The 22,624-nt window shown below is 35.8% G+C and overlaps 12 protein-coding genes across 12 annotated transcripts, besides 1 other annotated feature; 5 read left to right on the top strand and 7 right to left on the bottom strand.

Annotated features, from left to right (window-relative positions):
- Positions 1–655: 655 nt before the first annotated feature.
- PRCAT00000832001 (uncharacterized protein) lies at positions 656–1,837 on the top strand (the record flags this gene model as incomplete). The annotated part of the gene is made up of 1 exon (XM_062956750.1): positions 656–1,837. One exon carries the CDS (start codon positions 656–658, stop codon positions 1,835–1,837), a length of 1,182 nt encoding a protein of 393 aa, XP_062807660.1.
- A 237-nt stretch (positions 1,838–2,074) lies between these two features.
- Positions 2,075–2,470, top strand: PRCAT00000831001 (uncharacterized protein; the record flags this gene model as incomplete). Its single annotated transcript, XM_062956749.1, has 1 exon — positions 2,075–2,470. The coding sequence occupies one exon, from the start codon at positions 2,075–2,077 to the stop codon at positions 2,468–2,470; it is 396 nt and encodes a 131-aa protein (XP_062807659.1).
- A 482-nt stretch (positions 2,471–2,952) lies between these two features.
- On the top strand, positions 2,953–3,681 carry TBP1 (TATA-binding protein; the record flags this gene model as incomplete). Its single annotated transcript, XM_062956748.1, has 1 exon — positions 2,953–3,681. The coding sequence occupies one exon, from the start codon at positions 2,953–2,955 to the stop codon at positions 3,679–3,681; it is 729 nt and encodes a 242-aa protein (XP_062807658.1).
- Positions 3,682–3,903: 222 nt separating this feature from the next.
- Positions 3,904–5,685, bottom strand: APN2 (DNA-(apurinic or apyrimidinic site) lyase; the record flags this gene model as incomplete). Its single annotated transcript, XM_062956747.1, has 1 exon — positions 3,904–5,685. One exon carries the CDS (start codon positions 5,683–5,685, stop codon positions 3,904–3,906), a length of 1,782 nt encoding a protein of 593 aa, XP_062807657.1.
- Positions 5,686–6,042: 357 nt separating this feature from the next.
- PEA2 (Pea2p) lies at positions 6,043–7,788 on the top strand (the record flags this gene model as incomplete). Its single annotated transcript, XM_062956746.1, has 1 exon — positions 6,043–7,788. One exon carries the CDS (start codon positions 6,043–6,045, stop codon positions 7,786–7,788), a length of 1,746 nt encoding a protein of 581 aa, XP_062807656.1.
- A 183-nt stretch (positions 7,789–7,971) lies between these two features.
- On the top strand, positions 7,972–10,140 carry PRCAT00000827001 (uncharacterized protein; the record flags this gene model as incomplete). The annotated part of the gene is made up of 1 exon (XM_062956743.1): positions 7,972–10,140. The coding sequence occupies one exon, from the start codon at positions 7,972–7,974 to the stop codon at positions 10,138–10,140; it is 2,169 nt and encodes a 722-aa protein (XP_062807655.1).
- Positions 10,141–10,227: 87 nt separating this feature from the next.
- PRCAT00000826001 (pseudouridine synthase) lies at positions 10,228–11,640 on the bottom strand (the record flags this gene model as incomplete). Its single annotated transcript, XM_062956742.1, has 1 exon — positions 10,228–11,640. The coding sequence occupies one exon, from the start codon at positions 11,638–11,640 to the stop codon at positions 10,228–10,230; it is 1,413 nt and encodes a 470-aa protein (XP_062807654.1).
- A 170-nt stretch (positions 11,641–11,810) lies between these two features.
- Positions 11,811–13,322, bottom strand: VPS23 (ubiquitin-binding ESCRT-I subunit protein; the record flags this gene model as incomplete). The annotated part of the gene is made up of 1 exon (XM_062956741.1): positions 11,811–13,322. The coding sequence occupies one exon, from the start codon at positions 13,320–13,322 to the stop codon at positions 11,811–11,813; it is 1,512 nt and encodes a 503-aa protein (XP_062807653.1).
- Positions 13,323–13,740: 418 nt separating this feature from the next.
- Positions 13,741–13,821: a sequence feature (Short protein (PRCAT00000824001, CUM63253.1) was converted to a misc_feature.).
- Positions 13,822–16,758: 2,937 nt separating this feature from the next.
- Positions 16,759–19,896, bottom strand: SLA2 (Sla2p; the record flags this gene model as incomplete). The annotated part of the gene is made up of 1 exon (XM_062956740.1): positions 16,759–19,896. One exon carries the CDS (start codon positions 19,894–19,896, stop codon positions 16,759–16,761), a length of 3,138 nt encoding a protein of 1,045 aa, XP_062807652.1.
- A 336-nt stretch (positions 19,897–20,232) lies between these two features.
- PRCAT00000822001 (protein retreival receptor) lies at positions 20,233–20,811 on the bottom strand (the record flags this gene model as incomplete). The annotated part of the gene is made up of 1 exon (XM_062956739.1): positions 20,233–20,811. One exon carries the CDS (start codon positions 20,809–20,811, stop codon positions 20,233–20,235), a length of 579 nt encoding a protein of 192 aa, XP_062807651.1.
- Positions 20,812–21,009: 198 nt separating this feature from the next.
- On the bottom strand, positions 21,010–22,164 carry MRP7 (mitochondrial 54S ribosomal protein bL27m; the record flags this gene model as incomplete). Its single annotated transcript, XM_062956738.1, has 1 exon — positions 21,010–22,164. The coding sequence occupies one exon, from the start codon at positions 22,162–22,164 to the stop codon at positions 21,010–21,012; it is 1,155 nt and encodes a 384-aa protein (XP_062807650.1).
- Positions 22,165–22,415: 251 nt separating this feature from the next.
- On the bottom strand, positions 22,416–22,571 carry PRCAT00000820001 (uncharacterized protein; the record flags this gene model as incomplete). The annotated part of the gene is made up of 1 exon (XM_062956737.1): positions 22,416–22,571. The coding sequence occupies one exon, from the start codon at positions 22,569–22,571 to the stop codon at positions 22,416–22,418; it is 156 nt and encodes a 51-aa protein (XP_062807649.1).
- Positions 22,572–22,624: the final 53 nt, after the last annotated feature.

The following is a 22,624-nucleotide window of genomic DNA, read 5'->3' as shown; positions in this document are numbered from 1 at the left end:
CTCACTCATTTTCAAAAGACGAGTATTGATATTATGCAGACTTCAACTTAAGAGATACCCACTTTAATTATTTTGCTCCTTTAGTTTTTAAAGTAATAGCTCAGGACTATTGGTAAATATCCTACTCTATTTATACACAGCTATTCCAGACATATTTGTTATTCTGAATCAATAAAATGTGCATGTAGAATATGAGAGCTACGTAAGTAAATAGTTGCTTAGAATTACAATAAGTCGCAAAAATTTACATGAATAACACAATTTTATTACAGATATTTTAATAGTATGAAAAATTGAAATAAGCAGTGAGAATAGACTTAATGAAGCTTCAGTGCGACTTTTCAAAACTTATAGATAGCTTTAAAAAATCCTTCTTCTCATTCTCTTCGAACTCTCTGCGAACGAGGTCTTCGTGACGAGATAAAAAGTTCAAAAAAATTTTGAAATACGAAAGATAGCTTGGAACAGTGTTCTATGGTGAGTAAGGTTATTTACTACTCTGCTTAGTTTTTCAGAAATTCATCCATGCTCCTTTATCAAGAATTACGTTAATGTTTGGATTATCACTCGAATTTGTGTAACTTCCCCATATTTGAGCGTTCTAGTGAAATTCATTATTATATTCACATGAACGACAAGGTCAAGTTAATTAAGGATGCTGAAAACAGACGATTTCCTTTATGTTTCGTTTGAACCATCAGACACTAAATTATTGACTTCAGTTCCAAACACGCAACTTTTATCTGATTACCCCCTTTTGACGTCAGCATTGTCAAACATATTTCCATACTTACTACTCATAGATAATTTCCTAGAGGTCATAACATGGACAAATGAGGATCCTTACCAAAATTTTTTACTTGCAGTGGTTTATTCGGTTCTAGTAATGTATTGGCATACGATCGGAGGAGTTGCTTTGCCATTACTCATGGCCGTTTCATTTTCATGTGTGGTGTGGTCAGTTAGCTCAGTGATATACGATTCAACGTTCGATGAAAAGCCAACTGTGGACGAAGTCTTGCATACACTTCATAATATTACAGTTAGGTGCGAAATGCTTTTCAGGCCTGTTCAGCATTTTGATCTCAAAAAGAAGAACTTCGTTACTGCTTTTTTGATGGCGACTTTGTTAACACCTCTACATTTACTTGTGATTAAGACATTTTTAGGTCCCCAGAAGTACTTTTGGATTTTAGGTTTATTCTTTTTTACATACCACTCGCCTTGGTCCTTCTCTGCTAGAAGGCTTCTTTGGAGATCTGTTTATATCAGGATTATTGCGTTCTACATTACTGGTTTGGACATTAAATTAGATAGGCGGAAACCTAAATTTGAAAATGATGCATCTCCAGGAGTCCATAGCGCATATATAAGCGACGGAGACGAATATGGAAGGACACCTTTATTATCAGACTTCAAGATTACTAAAAAGTCAAAGACTTCTGCTACTCAATTGAAACAAGTTGTACGTTTCGAAGTCTTGGAAAATGAGAGGAGATGGCTAGGAATAGGGTGGTCTAAAATTTTATTTCCGAGCGAACGCTCCAATTATTGCTCTGAAAATTCTATGCTACCGTCTCCTCCCATTTCTGATGATTATCCCTTCCCAGTTTTTGAGAATGACTTGTATTCTTACCTGTGGGAATGGGTAGACCTGCAATGGAAATTGGATAAGGAATTTGATAAGGGAAGAGATCCAGAAGGATGGGTATACTCTGACAGTAACTGGACGAACCAAAGCTTTAAAGATGGATTTTCGAAATATACCAGATCACGGAAATGGATCAGGCACGCCAACTTAACTATAGATAAACAGGACATCGTTTACGATGAATGAAAACTTATTACGAAGTAGTATATCACTCTGGTATTGATTATTTAAATGTTATAATATTCTTTTAAATAATGAAACCTACGATTTTAGCTCGTTTATGATAGATGGAATAAAAAATATTACACAATATCGTTCGGGACATGAGTATCATATAATTAGAAATTTTTTTTTTTTTTTTTTTAAATCTTTTTTAAGGATTCCTTCTAAATTTTTTAATATTCTGTTTAGCATTGTGTTAAAATGAATTCTATAGAAGGAGAATTACATAGAATTCCAAAGAAATACATCAATCCTTTAGAGCCTAGGGGAAAAGGCGAGGGCTTGAGAGTAAATGGAAAAGAATGGAAAATCCAGAAAGATGCATTTAGGGGGAAGAATACTGGTACAAAGAAACAGAGTAGCTGGGCAAAAAGGGAGGAAATGAAGCTTCAAGAAAAGCAATTCAAAGATCGATTGAACAATTTGAAACAAGAAAAAGTGAACGAGAGAGATAACAAGATTGCTGAAAGCAAAAGAAGAAGAGAGATAAAAGAAGAAAAGGAAAGGTACGAGAGAATTGCTTTAAAGATGCATGCGAAGAAAGTCGAGAGAATGAGAAAAAGGGAGAAGAGAAACAAGATGCTCAAAGAGCGCTAGTTTTTCTATTTTATTTTACAACCTTTCGGACATTCAATTCTTTTAATTTTGAACTTTTAAAGATGCAGAACAAGTGAAACATATATTGAGTACATGAGAAGATAATGGGAAAGCATATTTTAATGCTTGATCTTTCTCAGCTTGTTCTTTCATTATTTAAGGAATACTAATATATCAGCTCAGTTTTTGCTCATCTCGAGGGACAGTTGCGATTACCCGGATTGTTTTACTTTGTATATAAGGAACCCGTGCCCCCCTTGAAATTTTCATTCATAGTATAGTGCGCACGGTCGATTTTGTGTCACGTTTTTATTTTATTAGAGGGAGAGATACATATTAGTGAGTTCTACAAAGAATTCGAGAACTCAGAAGCTGATATATAGTCGCAGCTCATTGTATAATAAAAGTATAATTCACATTTATCACGCTTTGGGATACATTTGGTTGTTTATCTCAATAGTATTTATTCGATATTCATTTCTATGGATTCGTTAAAATTACCAACAACGGCAGCACAAGCGAAGGCTTTCACGGCACCCAATTCATTGATATTTCCGCTGGGTATTGACGGAAACAATAGTGACAGCAATGGAAACTCAATGAATGCCCCAAAGAAAGAAGAGAAGGCTGATGTCGTAGAACCCAAGAACGAAGATGATGGTGCTACATCGGGTATTGTTCCCACTCTTCAGAATATTGTTGCTACAGTAAACTTAGACTGTCGGTTGGATTTAAAGACAATCGCATTACACGCTCGTAATGCAGAGTATAACCCTAAACGTTTCGCAGCTGTAATTATGAGAATCAGAGAACCTAAAACGACTGCTTTGATTTTCGCATCAGGTAAAATGGTTGTTACAGGGGCCAAGTCAGAAGACGACTCAAAATTAGCATCAAGAAAATACGCACGTATCATTCAAAAATTAGGTTTTAATGCTAAATTCACTGATTTTAAAATTCAAAACATTGTGGGATCTTGTGATGTTAAATTTCCAATTCGTTTGGAGGGTCTAGCATTTTCGCATGGTACTTTCTCATCTTATGAGCCTGAATTGTTTCCTGGTTTGATTTATAGAATGGTGAAACCAAAGATTGTTTTGTTAATTTTTGTCTCCGGCAAGATTGTTTTAACAGGGGCTAAACAAAGAGAAGAGATTTACGCTGCATTTGAGGCAATTTATCCTGTGTTAAGTGAATTTCGAAAGTCATAGATCCATTACTTTTTTTGCTGAATACTTTTGTCAAAAAGAAGTTTTCTGGATGCAAAATACATAAAATAAAAAAAAAAGATCAAAGAAGGTTATGTAAAGTACACGTATATAAATGATGACTTTTATTGGGCATTGAAAGAGTTCTGTTTATCCTTTTTTGTTTTACTCTTTTACTAAGATAGATGTCGAATAAATAAATAAATAAATAAATATTTCATTTGTTCAAAGTGAACCAGCATGAAGGTCGAGCTTAGTTGTAGTAAGCGTCTTCGAATTCTTATTACCATTCACCCACTGAAAGAAGGAACACTTAGTTCCCTCAGTTGCGCATTCAGATTTTGTCGACATTCTATTGCTATCAAGAGCTTTTCTAGAGTTGGATGCACAACACCAAAATTTTCTTCCTCTAGTCTTTGAATTATTAAGGCTAGTTTTCATCTGACAGGGAATTCCATGATAACAAAGAGGCGGCTTTCCATAAATGGATTCAGTCATGGCACTTATAGATCTCGGCAACTTAGGCTCTTTTTTCCTTACCTTGGGATCTGGCTGATCTTCTATATCTTCTTTATCTTGTTTATCTTCTATATCTTCTTTAATTTCTCTATCTTTCCTACCTTTTTTATCGTCATTAAGTCCTTTTTGAAAGTAATTTACAATGAGTCCTTGATCACTTCTAGATGTCTTTCGGCTAGCATACGTAAATTTAGGTTTCTTGTTATCCTGGGTCTCAGGAGAACTCGATTCATTGCAATACCTTTTGGAACTTTTCAGTTGGGGTTTAAACAACTGAGATATGTCGTGATGCTTAACTAATTTGAAAAATGCTCTAGCTTGAAACTTAAGCTTTGAAGGCTTTCCAAGGTCTTTAAATTTAATTGCGGAGTTAACTTTGAAATCAGTGAATACTGGGCAATGATCAGAACCTTGAAGAAATGGCCAAATGCCAGCATCTACTATACTGTTGAACTGTGAGGGGGAGCTCGTCAATATCAAATCAATTCTGGATCCATAATTTGATTGTCTCGCTCCAGTGAGGGTGTTCCAAACTGTGTAAAGGCCCATTTTCCTTCCTTGGATCTTTCTTGTTGAATCATAAAGAAACTGTTTACCTGAAGGATCTAGAGAGGCTAATGTCGGCAAAACATAGTCATTTAATAGACGTCTTGCAGGAGTCGATTTTTTGAACGCAATACATTCATTGTAGTTCACTCTTTCAAAAGCGGCACCATCTGGGGCTCGCTTTACAACATTTTGTTTCATTTTCTGGTTTATTTCATCGGCATGATCTATTAAGTCAAGGCTAACATTTATGTCACCCATTAAAATCACGTCTTTTCCTAACTTGAATTTTAAATAGTAGCACCTTTCCAATAGAACATGCACAAACTTAAGGCGGAATTTCTCACCCTCCTCCAGTCCCGAAGAGTTTGCAGGGCAATATAGAGAGAAAATCACGGTATTATCTGCCAATTCAACCACAACACATCTGCCTTCACTATCAAGCCTTAGGCCCTCTTCCTCCTGCATCTCAGTAGGATATCCTCCTATATGCTCCGATGGCTTTAAATTTCTATATGATGAGGTGGGATAATCTGCCGATTTTAGATAACCAGTAAGCCCTTCTTCGGCTTTTATGACACGAAGACTACAGCGCACAGCATCGCATTCTTCATCCTTAGGAATTCTGACAAATAATCCAACACCACTATAGCCTTTCTTTTGCTTAGGAAGAGAGATAAAAGATGAATAATGCTTCAAGTTACCAATTTCAACTGAAGAAATATTGGCCGGTGTCAATTTGAGCTCTTGAAGCGAAATGACATCTCCTTCCAATGAATTGAACATCTTATCATAGCTCTGCTGAAGCCGATTCCACGGATAGTAATTGAAGAGGGTCTTTGCTCCATTTACATTAAATGTTACGTATCTAAGAATAGTTTCCAGCGACTTTTTCCTCTGTACTCTACATAGTGGTTCTTCATCTAAGAGACCCGAACCCATCGTTCTCCATATTCCTATTACTAGCAAGTATGTTGTCTGCAGCCGCCATCAACACCCACCTGAAACCTGTTTTAGGGAATAGACTTTATTGTTCTTTTACTTGAAATGAAAAAATCACTTTTGATGTACTCTATGCAGCAGTTATGATCCGCTAATTATTATCTTTGTGTTCGAATTAAGCTGAGCAAAAACTCGTGAGCCTGTTCCCAACTTAAAGGGTAAAATACTGAAAAAAAAAAGACGCGCCTGAGAAAATTCACAAGTTCGCCATAGTCAGTGGGTTTTAGTCTGGGAGATAAAGAGATTGGAAACTTGCTTGAAATAATTGCTCATCAACGGAGTTAAATATTGGCCAAAATGACAGACCCAGGAACATTCGCTAAGGGCTCGCCATTCAAAGTAACTCATAACAAGTCAAATTTCAACTTATCCAATACAACGCCAGAATTATTAAAATTTCAATTGCAAGAACAAAATCGACAAAACGAAGAACTGCTTCGCAATGGCATACTGGAAACAGAATCTGATAATGATGGTTACAGTCTCCGGTTAGGGGATCCTTTCAATCGAGTACTACAGAAGAAGTTAAATCTGGGTAACATCACTTTGAATGCTGGTTCATTGCCTAGTTTATCTTCATCTCCTCTGAGTTGGGATGAAAACGATGAGTTTGAAATTGACAAGTTTGTGTGGCAAAACTCTGAAAAGCCCAATTATCTTAACTTGAGAATCTTGATTGAGAATTCGATCTTCGATACTAACAAAATTAAGAAAGATTCAATACTATCGTTAGCTACTCTTAAAAAATTGAAAACAATTCGTGACGAAAAAGAAAATATCAGAAATTACTATGCTTCAAAGATATCCATATCGCAACAATTCGTATCAAATATTGTAGCGAACTTAGAGAATTCAGATGCCTTGGATAAGAATTTGTTGCTTAAAATTTTGAAGCAAAATGTCTCACTACAGCAGGACTTCTTGACAGTAAGCGACGAAATTAAAGATTTGAATATTAAGATCAATAACCACAATTTAGCCTGCTTAGTATTGGGCTATGTGGAAGACGTGAAATTGAGCTTGAAGGGCTCAATCAATGAAGATGACCCTTACATATCTTCTGATTCAGATTCCAATCAAAAACTTCGAGAGTCAAACAAATATTCTAGCAAAGCATTTGATAATTTGATTTCTCATATTGTCTCAATATCAGCGGAATATGACATAACCCTACCTGAGCCGCCGGCGATACTGGAATCTGCTGGTGACCGCACAGCTTGGTCAAAAAGCTGCATTGATGCCATATTGACTTATTTTAAACTGCATCGCCAGGAATATACGGATACGTCCCTATATAACAAATCTTTGACGAACCTCACTATTCCTTCTACTGGTGGTTCTCCTAAAGCTAATAAATCTCAAGACGATTCCTTCTGGAATGAGACATCTTTCTTTGCTCAGAAGTCTCCTAATACTAATAGCGATAAGATAATATCAGAATACCGAACGGCTTTGAATGACTTGAGATTTTCACATCAGTATTTGACAAAAGAGTACGAATATTCTAAGGAGACGTCTCTTAAAATGCTTCAAGAATATCGTAAAAAAAACTTGAATCTTGAAAGAGAACTCTCAGCTCTTAAAGATGATAGCAGGCCAATAGAATACGATACATTGACCTTCAAGGATAAAGAGATCTCGAAGTTGCGTAAAGAAATTAATCTTTTGCGAATAGATAACTTGGGTTCGAAGCATACTAACTCATCGATACTTTCACCCACTCTATTGCAGAGCAGCTCCCCAACATCGAGTAGCAATACAACTAATATATCGCCTATTACAGGCGAACATTTGAATATACTGTCTGACGATATTGCCGCTTTACGCGAAGAAGAGTACGCTGGCGATGGGCCATCATCTATGAGTATTATGTCACCGACGAGGCCCATGTCAGGAAATGGCGGGATGAGTAATGCAATTTTAAGAAAAGAATTCAAAAAAATAGTCTCTGAAATCCAAGACCAATATGAACTAAAATTAAGCGAAGAACGTATGATGCGTAGAACATTGGAAGAGAAACTTAGCTCATTTAACCAGAACTAGTTCTCTCTATTATATTTGTATGTATTAATGTATTTATAGAATAATCAGCTTTTGTAGGATTTGCAACCTTTGTCCTTTTTAGGTAGTGTACGCGTCTTGAGAAAATTAGATGTTCCAAGCAGAGTTATTTAACAAGCGAATAATTTGGGCCCATGGAAGGTTAAAGAAATAAAGGAGCAGGATATGCTTGATTATCAAAACTTCAATGAAAGAAAGAGAGTTTATCAAGTTGAACCTTCGCTTAAGAAGCAAAGAACAGATGACACAAAGGAAGATGAATCGAGTAGATGCAACTTACCGTGTGCGGTCAACAATAACGAGTTTGATCTTGAAATTCCACTCAGTGAAACTGGAACATATGATAATGAACTTGTCGTCAAAAATTTGCTTATAACTTCTAAAGTTTTTCTTAAAAGAGCGCATGCATTTGTCTTGAATGCCAATAGTCATGAAGGTACGAAAAGATATTTCAAAATGATAAAGATCTCAATAAAGGCATTGTTGATTTTGATCAAAAAGTATGGGCAGTGTTTAAACCCTATGCTTGAGCTGGTTGTTTACTTCAAGCTAGCCAAAATATACTTTAGTGAAACCGATAATTTAAACAAAGCGGACGACTACGTTAACAAAGCAATTGTAATATCTACAAGAAACAACTTGATAAAAGTAAAGTGTATTAGCGAGCTACTTGCTGCACAGATTCTAGAAAAGACTAATACTAAAATACTATTAAAATATGTTGATGAAAAAATGATTTCATACAAAAATGTGGGCCTAAATCACTTATCAAATTTATTCAAAATCCTTAAAGTGAATAATTTGATTTACAGCGATTATACTACAGCTCTTGTTGTACTACAGTCATTATCCAACGATCCCGACATAGACAAAGTGAACAGAATATTGTGTTTGCTCTTTCAAAGTAATATTCATCTTTATAGGGGGTCTCCCATCCAAGCACTGAAACTTTTAGAAGAAGTTGAGAATTTGATTTCACTGAAAGATGTACCCAGTCAGATCTATGCGATGCTTCTCTTGCTGAAATATTCTACCTTAATACATAATAACAATCCCGGAGAAACGAAAAAAATGATGCATGAAATAAATGCCTTTATAACAAATGAGCAGAAAAATGATTGGATGTCCTGGAGAGAGGATGGCTTTTTTAAATTGAGCTTGTCAGTTAGTCTCGCTGGGGATAATGACATATCGTATCAAGTTTCCTGGTTGAATTCCGATGAGTTTGTTATATTATTTTATTTCATCACTGGTGTTGCTTTACTTAATGAGACATACGGAGGAAAGAGCAAGGCAAAGAAGGTATTTGAAAAGTGCTTAGAGGTAATTGAGAAGCAACTCAAAGAGCTCACTCGTGTGACGCAAGGTTCGAGAGATTTTCCTTTAAACCAGCTCAACAACAAGATACTCAAATTAAATTTCATCAAGTACCAAGTAATGTATTATCAAGTTTGGGCCAATTTTATAAAAGGTGATCTTGGCGACTTGACACCGCTCAACGAGTTTATGACATACTATAACGAGGGAAAGTTTACAAATGAAGAGCTATGTTATTATAAGTTGTTATTACCAAAGTTATTTTATATTTTTGCCATATACTACCAAAACAAAGGGGACATAAACGCAGCGAAGAACTATTTTATGAAGACTCGTAACTATTCTAGTAGTCTTAAAAAGACTCGGGATAAAAACGTACCGATTTTGCAGTTAGCTTTGGGGGTTGGCAGTGAATGTGTGCGAGCAGAGAATAATTTCAGCGAGTTATACGTTTTTTCAACGTTACACCTTCTAATTCTTAGTGAATATGAGTTGAGCACCTTATCGAAGTGTATGTCGCCAACTTTGGACATAAATAACTGCCACAAGTTTTGTACAATATTGTATCAAGATTTATCCAAGGTATTTAATAACTCTCATGAAGCAGCTTCCAACAGCTTTTCAATGAGCTTCGTAAGTTCCAACCTGCTGCTCGAGTTTACGTACAAACTTCTTCTCTTCCTATATGACTCAAAATTTTCTAAAGGTGAAATTAAACAACTTGAAGGATCTAGCTTTCCATTCTTAGAGTATTTGCAGCAGTATCTCATTTACAAGGCATCAGGAGATTTAGGAGAAAGGAACGAATATTTTCAAAAATGCATCGCAAACACTGCCGAAGGAGCTGGGTCAGAATTGGAAAACGCATTAAACATAATTGTTCTTCAAGATCATGCTACAAGGTTGCAAGAGATGGGCCAGGAAGAGGAGCGCCGAATAACCGAGACGAAAATAAAGTCCATAGAGGTAACGCGTAGTAAAAAAGTCAAGCTACTTGCCTCTGCTAACACCATATAAAGCATTAAACTATAATTAATAATGAAATTGCATGTATTTATGTAGTAATCTAATGTAAGATGAAAATTGGCATTTTTAAAAAAATTTTTATTTCTTAGATTTTTTCTTCTTTTCGCCACCATCTTCCAATTCCTCAGCCTTTCTTTTCTTCTCTTTCTTTTCCTTTTTGTCTTTCTTGTCCTTTTTCTCTTTTTTCTCTTTCTTCTCCTTCTTCTTTGCCTCTTTCTCGTTGTTGTCGCCAACTTCTTCAATTATATCAGATGTAACTCTCTTCGAAGTTTGTAATTCAGGCACAATAGTCTTTGACAGTGGTACTGCCGGTGGTAAGTCATCGTCGTGATCCTTGTATTCCTTCTTCCATGATTCCGGCGTATTTTCGTTGGTTCTTCCAAATTTATCCAACTTCCCGTCTGCCTTCATTTGCTTCTTCTTTTGGGCTACTGGACCCAATCCCCATCTTCTTGGGTAAGTATCACGCTCCATGATGCATCTTTTCACCTTAGCCACGACTCCGTGATCACAGGTCTGTAAGTCAACAGTCGTCATCTGAGCAATACCAATAGCGATTGCTTCGCCCTTGGTCGTAATTAAAACAACTTCATCATATAATTCAATTCCATCTTCATAACGCAAAAGACCCGGAATCATTAGTTTGGCACCATAGCAGACTGAATTCACGGCTGAGTCCTTAACGACAATTCTTTTGTATCCAACTAATAAAGTTTCCAAAGGTTGAATGACTTTCCTTAAATACGTTTCATCTCTAGTGTTGTCATAAACATACTGGGCATCTAAAACATCGTGTAAGGTAACCATGTCGTCGTTTTCGGATAAAGCCCCAGAACGAACACGACGTAATTCTTGCATGTGTCCTCCAACACCTAACAACATACCTAAATGAACACACAAAGTTCTCATATAAGTTCCAGCCTCACAGGAAGCCCAAAAAACGCTTAGATTTCTCTGGTTGTCGAATTCAATCAACTTAGAATCGTATATGGTTCTGACTCGCAACTGCCTTTTAACTGCAGAAATTAAAGGAGGTCTTTGAAACAATGCACCAGTTAGGTTTTCCAACGCCCTAGACATGTCTTTACTATCCTTAAGCTCATCATGTAATCGAGCGATACACACATACTCTTTTCCAGCACCCTGTTGAGACTTGACTAGTCTTGTGGCACGATCGATACAAACAATTAAACAACCGGTGACCTTAGGATCCAAAGTACCAGAGTGTCCTGTTTTTTCGACTCTCAAAATTCTTTTGACCCAAGCAACGACTTCGTGAGATGAAGGATTAGATGGTTTATCCAAGTTGATAACACCCGACGAAATATAAGATTTGATATCCCTTTTTAAAGGTGAAGAACCAGAAGGGATTGGTGTATAATGCCCACTTCTTACTAAAAGCTTATCATAATTCTTCAACAACAAGGGCCAATCTGAAGTGTTAGTAGACGGCCCAATAGACTCCGGTTTGATCATGTATTCACCAGACATTGCTTTAAGATGAAAGAGCCTTTTTATCTATATCTAGTTGAGCGAAATTTTCATCTACTAAGAAGAATTTTCTTCAGAATTACATCGTGCGGCTCAAGATGAAGTACAAAGTTGAGATCTTTTTTATTGAATCTACAGCACTCAAATATATATATATATATATATTATAATCAAAGTCCCATTACATTTTCCGATATTTCTGATTTCATGAGCTCAAGCCAAAAAAGTTCTCTTCCTAATGAGCGTACTGACTTAAGACAAATATCGATGGTTCCATTCGAAATTAATTCTTGTTGCGAATGGAAGCTTCCACTAATTAAGCTCACAGTGTCTTTTGTAGCTTTAATATCACAAACTATATTATATAATTGCTTCACAAGTTGCAGGTCAGGTATTATTAAATTATCTAACTCAACTGAAGATTTCAAGTTAGCGAAAACTGCATTTTTCTCTTTCGAGTTCATGTCGTCCAAATTAGACAATTCTAGGTTTAATTTACTAAGAGAATTTAATTGTTGGTTGAGATACGTTATGTGTTTATCCAATATTATACTGTTCTCTTGAGCCAGACGCTTATGATGATTAAGTTGCTTGCACATTGTATCAACTTTCAAAGTATTGTTATTTATCTCTGGCACAACTCTGTTGAGTTCATTGAAGGAAGAGCTTTCTTTCTCTAAACATAAGTTTATAACCTGTGATAACCTTTCTAATTGTGGTCTAAGCACGTCATTATTTGATAATGCCAAATTATCATTCCTATCAATTAGATCATCTGTCTGAGCATTCTCTATCAAATTTTCATTGGATTGTTTCGGGTAGGTCTCAGGAGCTAGATTACCGTAAGAAGCCATTTGGATTCCCCTGTCATTCAAGGAATGAAATTTCCCCATTCGCTGTTCATGAGGCAATGGTAATGGCGAAAGATATCTAGGAGGAATGGATTCATTTCTTATTAATGCATGATCGTGGAGCCTTTCAGACCCTGAACGAGGCGAAAAGTTCCCAGAATTTTGATTTAAAATATTTGACTCATTGAGAGGATTCTGTACTTCCTGTGGATCAGTTGTCTGAGGTGATGCCGCTTTTGAAATAGGAATCTTTGCCGGCTTTGGGGGAAATTGACTTGCAGAAGAATTTGAAGAAACATAAGCTGAAGGCCCTTCATGGATTATTTCAATTGGAAACTCTTGGGAAAACGAAGAGTACAATACTTCTACCAATTCCAATAGATTAAAAATCTGTAATGACCTCGAATCTTGTAAAATGCATTCTTGATACCAAGTAGTCAAAAAAGGATGATAAAATCTTCCTTGGCCATCGATGAAGTTTCCTGGTCTCAATCGTTCGTTTTTTGCATTTGTATTGACATAAACTATAGGGACTCCATTGCAATCATTGTCTGATGAGCTCGATGTAAACGGATAATTTAGAGGTATCCATATAGTTACTGGGATATCGGGTGCATTCCTTATTTTTATGGATCCATAAAGGTTCACCAATAGACTCGACTGCCCAGTTCTTGACGTATAAACACTAGTTCTGATGCGAAAACCGAAGTTCTTATTCAAATGTACTTGCAAAAACTGGTAAATATGCCTGTAGGCAATATCAAAGTATAAATATTGAGACTTTAATACATTGGCTAGCCAATGGACTACATTCTCGGGAAGTTCTGACATTATAATATTTCCTTGGGAGTGCGCAATAGCCGATTAACTATATTCTAGTATTTATCCCATGATAGTTTTGTGATAGTTTTGTGATAGTTTTGAACTTATTAAAATCACCCTCAGAATTTAAAAATGTTGTTGTAATTGTTTCCAGGACGAAGCTTTTGTTTTTTATGATAAAAGTTTGCCTTACGTTATAAAAATGAGTGGGTAAGTTTTACGTGGTGCCTTTGAAATAAGGTGCCTTTTAAATTGTACTTTTTAATGGAATTATTAGGAATGTATACTAACGTTTCAAAGATATACTGTAATATTTGCATTTATAATCGTGGCCGCTTTGTCGTGTTTAACTTGGATATTCAGTCCTAAGGAGAATCAGACTGTATGGAGATCATCAATCATATTGGCTCTATCGATGTGTTACTTAATGTGGGCGATTACCTATTTGAGCCAACTACACCCACTAGAAGCACCTAGACGATCAGATTTAAGGCCAGAGAGAAAGTAAATCCTCATGATACTGCTATATGAGGTTCTTTTTAGCTGTTGAACATGACATTCGAAGCTCAAATTGTGCTTGAGACTGTGAGACAGTCTTTTGATTTATCGAAAAATCTACTGTTTCAAATGTTTACAAAGTATTGATTATCGCAGTAGTTTAGTGCAATAATTTCCCAACTACTATCATTGCAGTTATCGTTATTAGGCACGGATAACATGTGCTCTTTTTTGAACTTATTTTAATAGAGAGAGTTCGTTTTAAATCATTTTTCCAACTGCTATACTGAATGTAAACATGTAAAGACTAGGACATAAAGACATCCAAATAAACAAATACGCTCAATAGAATACAAATGCGTTAGAAGGACGATGTTGCTTCTTTCGTTCAGCATTGATAGGTATAAAGAGTATTCTCTCCGGGTAAGCTCACATTGGAATACGATTATAAGAAGCGAATATAAAATGCGCTAAAATGTTCAAATAAAATTAATTACATATTGTTTCTTCTCTGACAAGGATAAAATATATATCTACAATAAACAAACGAGTCATTTTTATGAATTTTGTAGAAGCTCTTGCCCGATGGAACTCCTGTTTCTGCCCCAGATTCTGTCTTTGACTATAGAATTATGGGTTCTACTATGGAGAAGATCAAGCTACTCATCAGATTATGGACACCTTTGATACATCGTCCATCTTCTTTTGAATAGATCGTGTGGTAAGACTTGTCATCAGCTATATCCTTTTCGGATAATTCGAAAGGGTATCTGATCTGTCTCCACTAAATATTTTTTTAGAAGCGTGCATCGTAGAATTGGAACTCAAACTTCCTGTAAGCCAACAGACCTAGAGTGAAAGGAACACTACAAAAGTGAATCTAACTTGAACCGACATATAACCTTTTACAATTAAAACCCCAAAACGTAAAATGATACAAAACGTACACACAGACATACTAGAGAGAAAAGAACAAGGTACATCTTTCATCGCCAACATTTTTCAAAATATATGTTCATAGAAGTCTTCTATCATACCATATTCTAAAAAACAAAGATAATTGGGAAATTGAGATTATTATTAATGGCAAATAATGACTTCATAAGATATGGGATACTAGAATGATGCAAAACACTTCAAGTAACCTAACTAATTATTCATGCAAAAAGTAAGCTTAAAGAGTAGCAGATAAGGTTGCAAGATCATGATGATCAGTCAAAATCTGAAAGAATTATTATATCTATTAAAAATGAGATGCCATACGTATATAGAAATAAACGTATAGTATACGATTCAAGTCGTAAACTCAACGTACGACTCATCATGAATACAAAATCTTTTGAGCTAACTAAATCACAAACAGCCGCATCTTATGTATAATAAAAGGAATACACATATTAGATACCTAAAGAGATATACAAGGTCTCCTCTCTCGTTAGCCTTCTTGTCCCTTTACACATCAGGTAGCATTTCTATGCAAAATATCCTTGGTCGTCACGCAAAAAGAACGTAGAAAATCATCTTATAATAACCGCTCCATTTTGATATAATATGTATATTTCCCATAGGTTTCAAGATTCCGGTTTGATCTTAGATGTAGCAACTAAGGACTTCAGTTGTTTGTCAAGTTCAACATGACCTTGTGCAAAAAATATTTCAAGATATCGGTTGTGTAGAGGTAACCTTTTTCTCAATCTTAATCTTAAGCTTATTAATTCTATATATGTAAGAGAGACATCAACGAGATATCCGCTAAAGAACTTCGTGACATAACCAAACTCAACATTATATCAAGGTGATTAATTCTATATATGTTAGTAAATAGATTGATAAAAGAGTGACATCAGGGAAATCTCTTCCATTGAACTTCATCGCATCACTAAATTGGACATCATGTCAAGATTATCAAGGTCATATATTATAAAATTAAAGGTAACACTTTCAAGGGGGATCATGAAAACGGATATATCACATACAAACTATTGATATTATTTTTCTGTGAATATATAATCCTTCTTACGATTGCACACATAATGCTATAAAGATCAGAGTTAGTAATCGTATTCAATGAATAAAACTTATATACCACATAAATGTAATTCAAACAGAAGTAAGAGTTCGCCATAGACATACCTCTATCCGAATACAATACTAACGTATCATGTTTGTGATATTATAGTAATTCTACAATTTACAATAGACACTGTTTATTTGTATTATATTATCAAGTTAAGGGAGAGCAGTTGTCGAGAACGGTCTGAGCCATTAGTATCTAGCATTTCTGAAGTTAAGGATGTGAGTGGACGTATAGTTGTATTACCATTTTTCACTCCTAACTCATGTACCAATTTGGGATAAAATGCATTTAAGAATTATGATCATAGTTTTAAATTGTTTGGATGATATATACGTAGGTTAATTATAATTTATTATTTTGTTTTTTAAGTACTAACATAGTAAGTCTTTAATATCCTGGCGATTACATCCTTAGCTTTAGTTTTGAATTCATGAAAACATCTTATAGATAACTGTATTAATATATCGTGTGATATTTTAGCCATTGGTTGCGCAAAGGCGAATATATGAGTATAGACATGTTTTCGAAACTAGTTAACCTTATTCTAAGTCATCATTAGATAGTAATGCTGATTTTGCGCCTAATTTTAGATCGTCGTTCGTTTATGTTTTCTTCTTAATATGTAGAGTAATCATCTTAGAAATAGAATCTATATCAATTATAGAACCATTTATCCTAGTTGAATATTTCAAGTGATAGTTGGCGTTTTTAATTTTATAAGGGACTGGATTATATTCCCGTTAGCTCCAAAGAGCGCTGATCTTAATTGTATATCGTATTTGCCATTTAGAAATGAAATGAGTTTTCAGGATTGATATTATATATTTTTTTAATGATTATATAATTTATATAACTTGGTTCAGCGCGATATCAATTCTCATCATCACTAACATCATCGCGATAGCCGTATTTCCTGATCTCACCTAACTTTTTGCGGGCAGAGCCTAATAAGTTTTCAAGTTTCAAAATTTCAACCTGCTGTTCCATTTCAATCGTTTTGCCCTCATAAGGTGTCAACTTACTTAAATCAATGTCATTTGAGGTATCTGCTGTGGTAATTAAGCTCTGCACTTTAGACACTAAAGCTTTACATGCTTGAGATACGGAAGTGGAGGCGCTTTCGAGCTGATCCTGAGTTTTAGAGACGAAATTGGCCTTGACCCGAGATGCAGCAACTAATTGAGCAGTTGAAGCTGCTACCTCATTTGAAGCAACAATCAATTGTTCATGGGAGTTTTTCTCATTTAGAACACCATCCGCTGTCTGTATTAATATGTTCGTGGCCCCTGCAACTGCTTTGGAAGCACTGATTAATCCTTCAGTCCATCTATTGTTTTTCTTGTAGAATTCGGTTCGGCTTTGGGTTCCTCTTCCTTTGTTGACGATCTCCTTTTGAGATTCAGTCGCGGATTTGATCAAAAGTGCAACTGCATCAGTAACAGCTTTCGCTGCTGCCAATAAAGCGCCATGTACCTCGAGTTTACCCTCCTTAATGTTTGGCAGATTCATAAGGTCAGTCAAGTATTTGGATGCCATGTCAACGGCTTGAGCTGTATTTTCCATTTCGTCTCTAACCATGTTCTCCAAATTTCCCTGGAAATTAAGTCCATGAGTTGATCTCAAAGTTTCGACTAGCTTTGTCAATCTTTGCAAGTTATTTTGGAGCTGCAAATTACAATCAATAACCTTGTCAATTTTGTCTTCGTCGTCACTATATCTGCTTAAGTTTTTGGTACTCAAGCTTGTAAAGAATGTTTCCGTACTTGACAAAATATCCGAGACATATTGCACGACTTTCTCCTCCTTCTCTTTAGAAATGTTCCTTCCTATTCCTTTTGCATTTAGCATCAAATCATTGAGAGCGGTGGCCAATTCCGAGCTCGTTACAATAATGTTGGAATATCCAGCGTCTTCATCATTATAGGTACTTTGTCCGTCGACAATGAAACTATTGAAAGTAGTCGCAAAATCTGTTGCCATGTCAGAGCAGAGTTCAACAACTGACAAGAGATATTCTGGTGAAGCATTCAAATTTCCTGCTTGCATTGACGATAAGAGCTGATGTTTTGTGTCTTGTACACGTTTAGTGTTATTGGCCAAAAAGATATCAATCAACCTTCTGAGCTTCTCAATATTATCTAAAAGAATTTGATCCACTTGAGCATTAACAATCTCATCCTGATCATTTTTTGCAATTGACAATTCTTTCAATGCACTATCCAAGGATTCTTGAGCAATTTCAAGGTCTAAGTCCTTTTCTTTTAATTTATCTTGTAACGAATCTGGTCCCAATGCTGACAACTGCCTCTCTTTTTCAGCAAGCAGATCTTTCATTTCCTTCATTTCCCTTTCATGCTTTGAGATTATTGAAGATAGATTTAAGGATTGTAACTTCCCAGATTCATTAACCTGGCTATTAAGTTCCCTAACCTCAGATTGTAACTTTTCAATATCTTGATCTTTCGATGCCTTGACGCGGTCCAAATCTAATCTTGCTCTATCTCTCTCGCGTATCAAGTCAGCCAATTCTACATTCTTGGCCTTTAAATCTTTCTCAAACTTTTCTTTTTTCATTATAGCTTCCTGAGCACTATTGATCTTCTGTTGAATCTTCTTGAATTTTGAAAGTAAGTTCAAGTGCTCTTGGCGCAACTGAGAATACAATTTCGCTAAAGATTCATATTTTTTGGTCCAGCTACTAATTTGATCATCCAAATTTTTGATTTGCTCATCTTTAGCTGCAACTTGTTGAGTAGCAATATTGTTATAGGAAGTCAACTCAGTCTCTAAATTCTTGACTCTTGTATCATACTGTTGTAACAACAGTTGATCATTATCATACTGATTTTTGAACATGATAAGATCATGCTCTAATTCAGTTACCCTAGATTGTTGTTGTTGAGTTTGCTGTTGTTGCAATTGCTGTTGTTCTTGTAAAAATCTCGACTCTTGGAGCCGCTGTTGCTCCTCAAATAAGCGCTGCTGGTTGAGCTGCTCTTGCACTTGTTGTTGACGCTGTAATTCAAGTTCATGTTGAAGTCTCTGCTGGTCTTGCTGCTGTTGGTTGAAGGTCTGCTGAGCTACTAACAAGTGATCCACAGCAGGCGGTTCAACAGGAGTATCCGCAACCTCAAAAGAGGAAGTCGGCTGAGATGATAATTGTCTACTATCGCCATTATTAACCGAGGTGGGCCTTGAGACTACCGTACTACCATCATCGGTTACCTGCAAGTTTGGAGGACTATTAGATAATCTTGGTATAGTGATCAAACTGGTTAAAAACTTTATTGATTGACAATCCGTGTAAAAATCTCTCAACATGAAATGCTGATTATCAAATCTTTCAAACAAGACTGTCAAAGCATCATCCTGCCCCAATTGCTGATACATGGCTCTCAACATGGATATACAAAACTTATAAATTCCATAAGATTCTCCAATTAAAGGAACGAAGGCACTCACTTTACACAAGTTGTTTGAAGTTTGGTGTATTGTAGCAAAAATCATTTTCTGAAGATCATTGAGCAGGTCCTGTAAATCCATCAATTGCAAGATAGCTTCATAACCTTCATTTGGATCGTTCACAGCTCTCAAAGAAATGTATTCTTCATACTCAAACATACCATTAAACGCAGGATTATTTCTATGAAAATCCAACTTCTGTAGAATATATCTATCATATTGATGGATTAATCTGCCATATGAATTTCCGTGAGTTGGAAAGACATTTCCTAACGAAGCAAGAAAATCTCTATTTCGATAAGCATCCTTCAAAGTATTGGGATGCCCCTCCTGAAGAACCTTGTGAATCGTAATCAAAGCCTTAAATAATTGAACTTCATCACTTTGCAAGGGCTGAATCTTTATAGCATTCCAAAATGCTCGAGAATTCTTATGGTCCCAAGTGTAGACAATACATGCTCTTACATGCTTCCTTTTAGGGGGAACTTCATCCGCATTACAAGCCTTTTTAACACTTATTTGTAAATCAACCTCAGCACGGCTCATCTTAATTACTTCTTAGAATTGCAAGGTTAAAAGTCTCTTCAATATTTCTCAATGGAACATGTTTCATTGAAAGAACGTCAGCAAGAAGTACCTTTTCCGATAGCCTGGTAGGGGCAGTTCGGGATAGCCAATTATTTAGTCACGTGCTGATACTTGAAGAACTATTTAACATTAGATATTATACGTTTAATTATAAATATAGATATCCTACGAGCTTTACTATCCTTCACTAAGTTCATTAGAAACAGTTTTAGCGCCTTTATCTTTTTGGTTTGAAACTGTAAAAAATCAGTATGTTAGAAAATACCTCTCCCCCAAGTCTTTTCTGATTCTAATTTAATTCCTTCTGTACCTTGCTTTACCAAAATCGAATGGTAAGTAATTATAACGCATCATATGCTGTATTTGTTTCCTCATAGTCAAGGTGAATAGTATGATGAAATACATTAATAGAATTGGCCAGAAGACTGGAATGTCAAAAATATTCCAGGCTGTTAAAAACAAAGAAATCAACGTAGCCCTTGTTCCATTATACCAAAAAGTGAACTCAGGCAACTTTCTGATAAAGGGCCTAAAGTCTTCGTCTTTTTGGGTAGATTCTAGCTCATCTTGAAACCCTTCTTCGATTGACTCGCTCTTCATTTCTTGCTCTAACGACGGATCGAACTTTGGAGTCAAAAAAGCTAAGAACAAGTTAAGTAAGTATATTCCTAGACCATAGCATATTATATACCAACCTTGGGAGAAAAATATTCTGAGCAAGAATATAGCAAGTAACGATGCAGATCCAATCCACCTATTTCTCGTATAAGGAACTGATTGATCTAAATACTTTTGATAAGTAATTTTAGTTTGTGTTAAATACTTATATGCTGGGTTATCTTCAAACCTTGAAAAGTCAAACTCAAATGCCATTCTTTCAACTGTCGATATATCTGTGTGCTGGAAGTCAAAGTGACACCTTTTGTTTTGTTGAAAATGGCCTGATCGAGATCTAAATGGCGTACGAAACATTGTACAGGTTTTGTGTCACTATAGGCTACATAGTTTTTTGTAAAAGAAGATACTTTGAATTATTTACAAGAATTATGACTTGGATACTTCTGAATTAGACTAGTTGATGTCGAATAGTTCTTTAGATCTTCTAACGGATCTTACTGATTTCTTAGCCTCATCGAACACCCTTGAAATGACTAGGTCTCCTGGGTTGCTAACTGCAGCATTTTCTTCTATGACAGATGCTACAGAAGGAGCGATCTTAGGAAGATAATGATCTTTCAAATTCTCTTGTTCATGCTTTAAAAATATACCTGGGGTTTCTATGAGCTCAAGAGCGTTTTTTCTGTCTTCGCCATACAAAATCTTATTGTAAGTAAGGGTTCTCAATTCGTCTATTATTTCTTTTTGTTTTTGGTCTCTGTAGATTGAATCGACGTGTCTACACAACAATCCCCTGCCATCAATCATGACATCGGCATCTAACCTGTTTATAAAATTCAAGTAGCTAGTCTTTGAAGCTTCTAAATCACCGGCGGCTAATTCTCCTCTCTTAAAAGACAAAGACAAGCTATGGATATAATTATATGTTGCCTGGACTCTTGCTTCTTCAAATGAAAGACCCACATCGAGTAGCTGAGATATATTTAACAACCTCGAGGCCGCTATCTCTAATTCGTCTTCTTTAAAATCAAGTTTAAACTTCAGCTTCAAACCTTCTTTATAGCTTGAAGCTTTTGCAACGAGAAACTCACGCTTGGCTGATTCAATACTCTTCAATTCTTCCTGCTGTAAAAGCTCTTTTCTTGACATTCTGTTTTCCTCTTGTTCTGCTTTAGAAGGGTCACTAATAACCTCATATCCAAATCTCCTCACCCTCGGCTCAAAGTGAGGAGTGGGTAACGACAAACTTTTCTTTAATGCAACACCCACGAACTTTCTTAAAGGGTGAAATGGGTTATAATAAAAACGTACATAACCAGGTTCAACAGCATAAATTGTATGATCTTTTCCTATATCAGTATTCTCACCCGGATGAACCTTTGTACCCCTCTGCCTCATGATGATTTGTCCTGGCTTAACAAAATGGCCTTCATAAACTTTAGGTCCCAATCTTCTACCTGCGGAATCATTCTTATTGGTCTTTGAGCCAGAAACTTTTTTAGTAGCATTACGTATTTGAACAAGTCCATTAAGATATGTGGCTTTAAAAGTGCTCTCTCTAATGATTGAAGCAATACCTAGTCTACCGATCGTATAGATCAACCCCATTTTTGATTTTTATTCGAATGAACAATACTTTAATATGTATGTATTAATGTACGTATGTTCTGTCTTATAACTTGATAAAATTGAAAATTTCGTTACTATGCGTTCTGAAAAATACTGGAATAAGATAAATTTCGGACTACGGTATATAAACTTAAAAAGAATCACTTTTAATAGTTAACTAAATGCACCGATTAGCAGATGGTGTCTGATTACGACTGTTGATCTTCATGATCTCTTGACTGGTTTTTTGGTTATAAAAAAAAGGTTTCTAAATGAAATGACAAAAAAGTTTTGCGCAAACCCGGAATCGAACCGGGGGCCCAACGATGGCAACGTTGGATTTTACCACTAAACCATTTGCGCTCAGAAAGAGCTCCGAGACGGGGAATTGAACCCCGGTCTACCATGCGACAAACGGTAATTCTAGCCACTAAACTATCTCGGATGTTTTTTAAAAATG

The sequence above is a fragment of the Priceomyces carsonii genome, assembly GCF_900007245.1.
Source record: "Priceomyces carsonii strain CBS4050 genome assembly, scaffold: Debaryomyces_carsonii_scaffold_1, whole genome shotgun sequence".
Lineage (NCBI taxonomy): Eukaryota > Fungi > Ascomycota > Pichiomycetes > Serinales > Debaryomycetaceae > Priceomyces > Priceomyces carsonii.
Note: the sequence above shows the minus strand (reverse complement) of the source record. Positions and strands in the feature narration are given on the sequence as shown.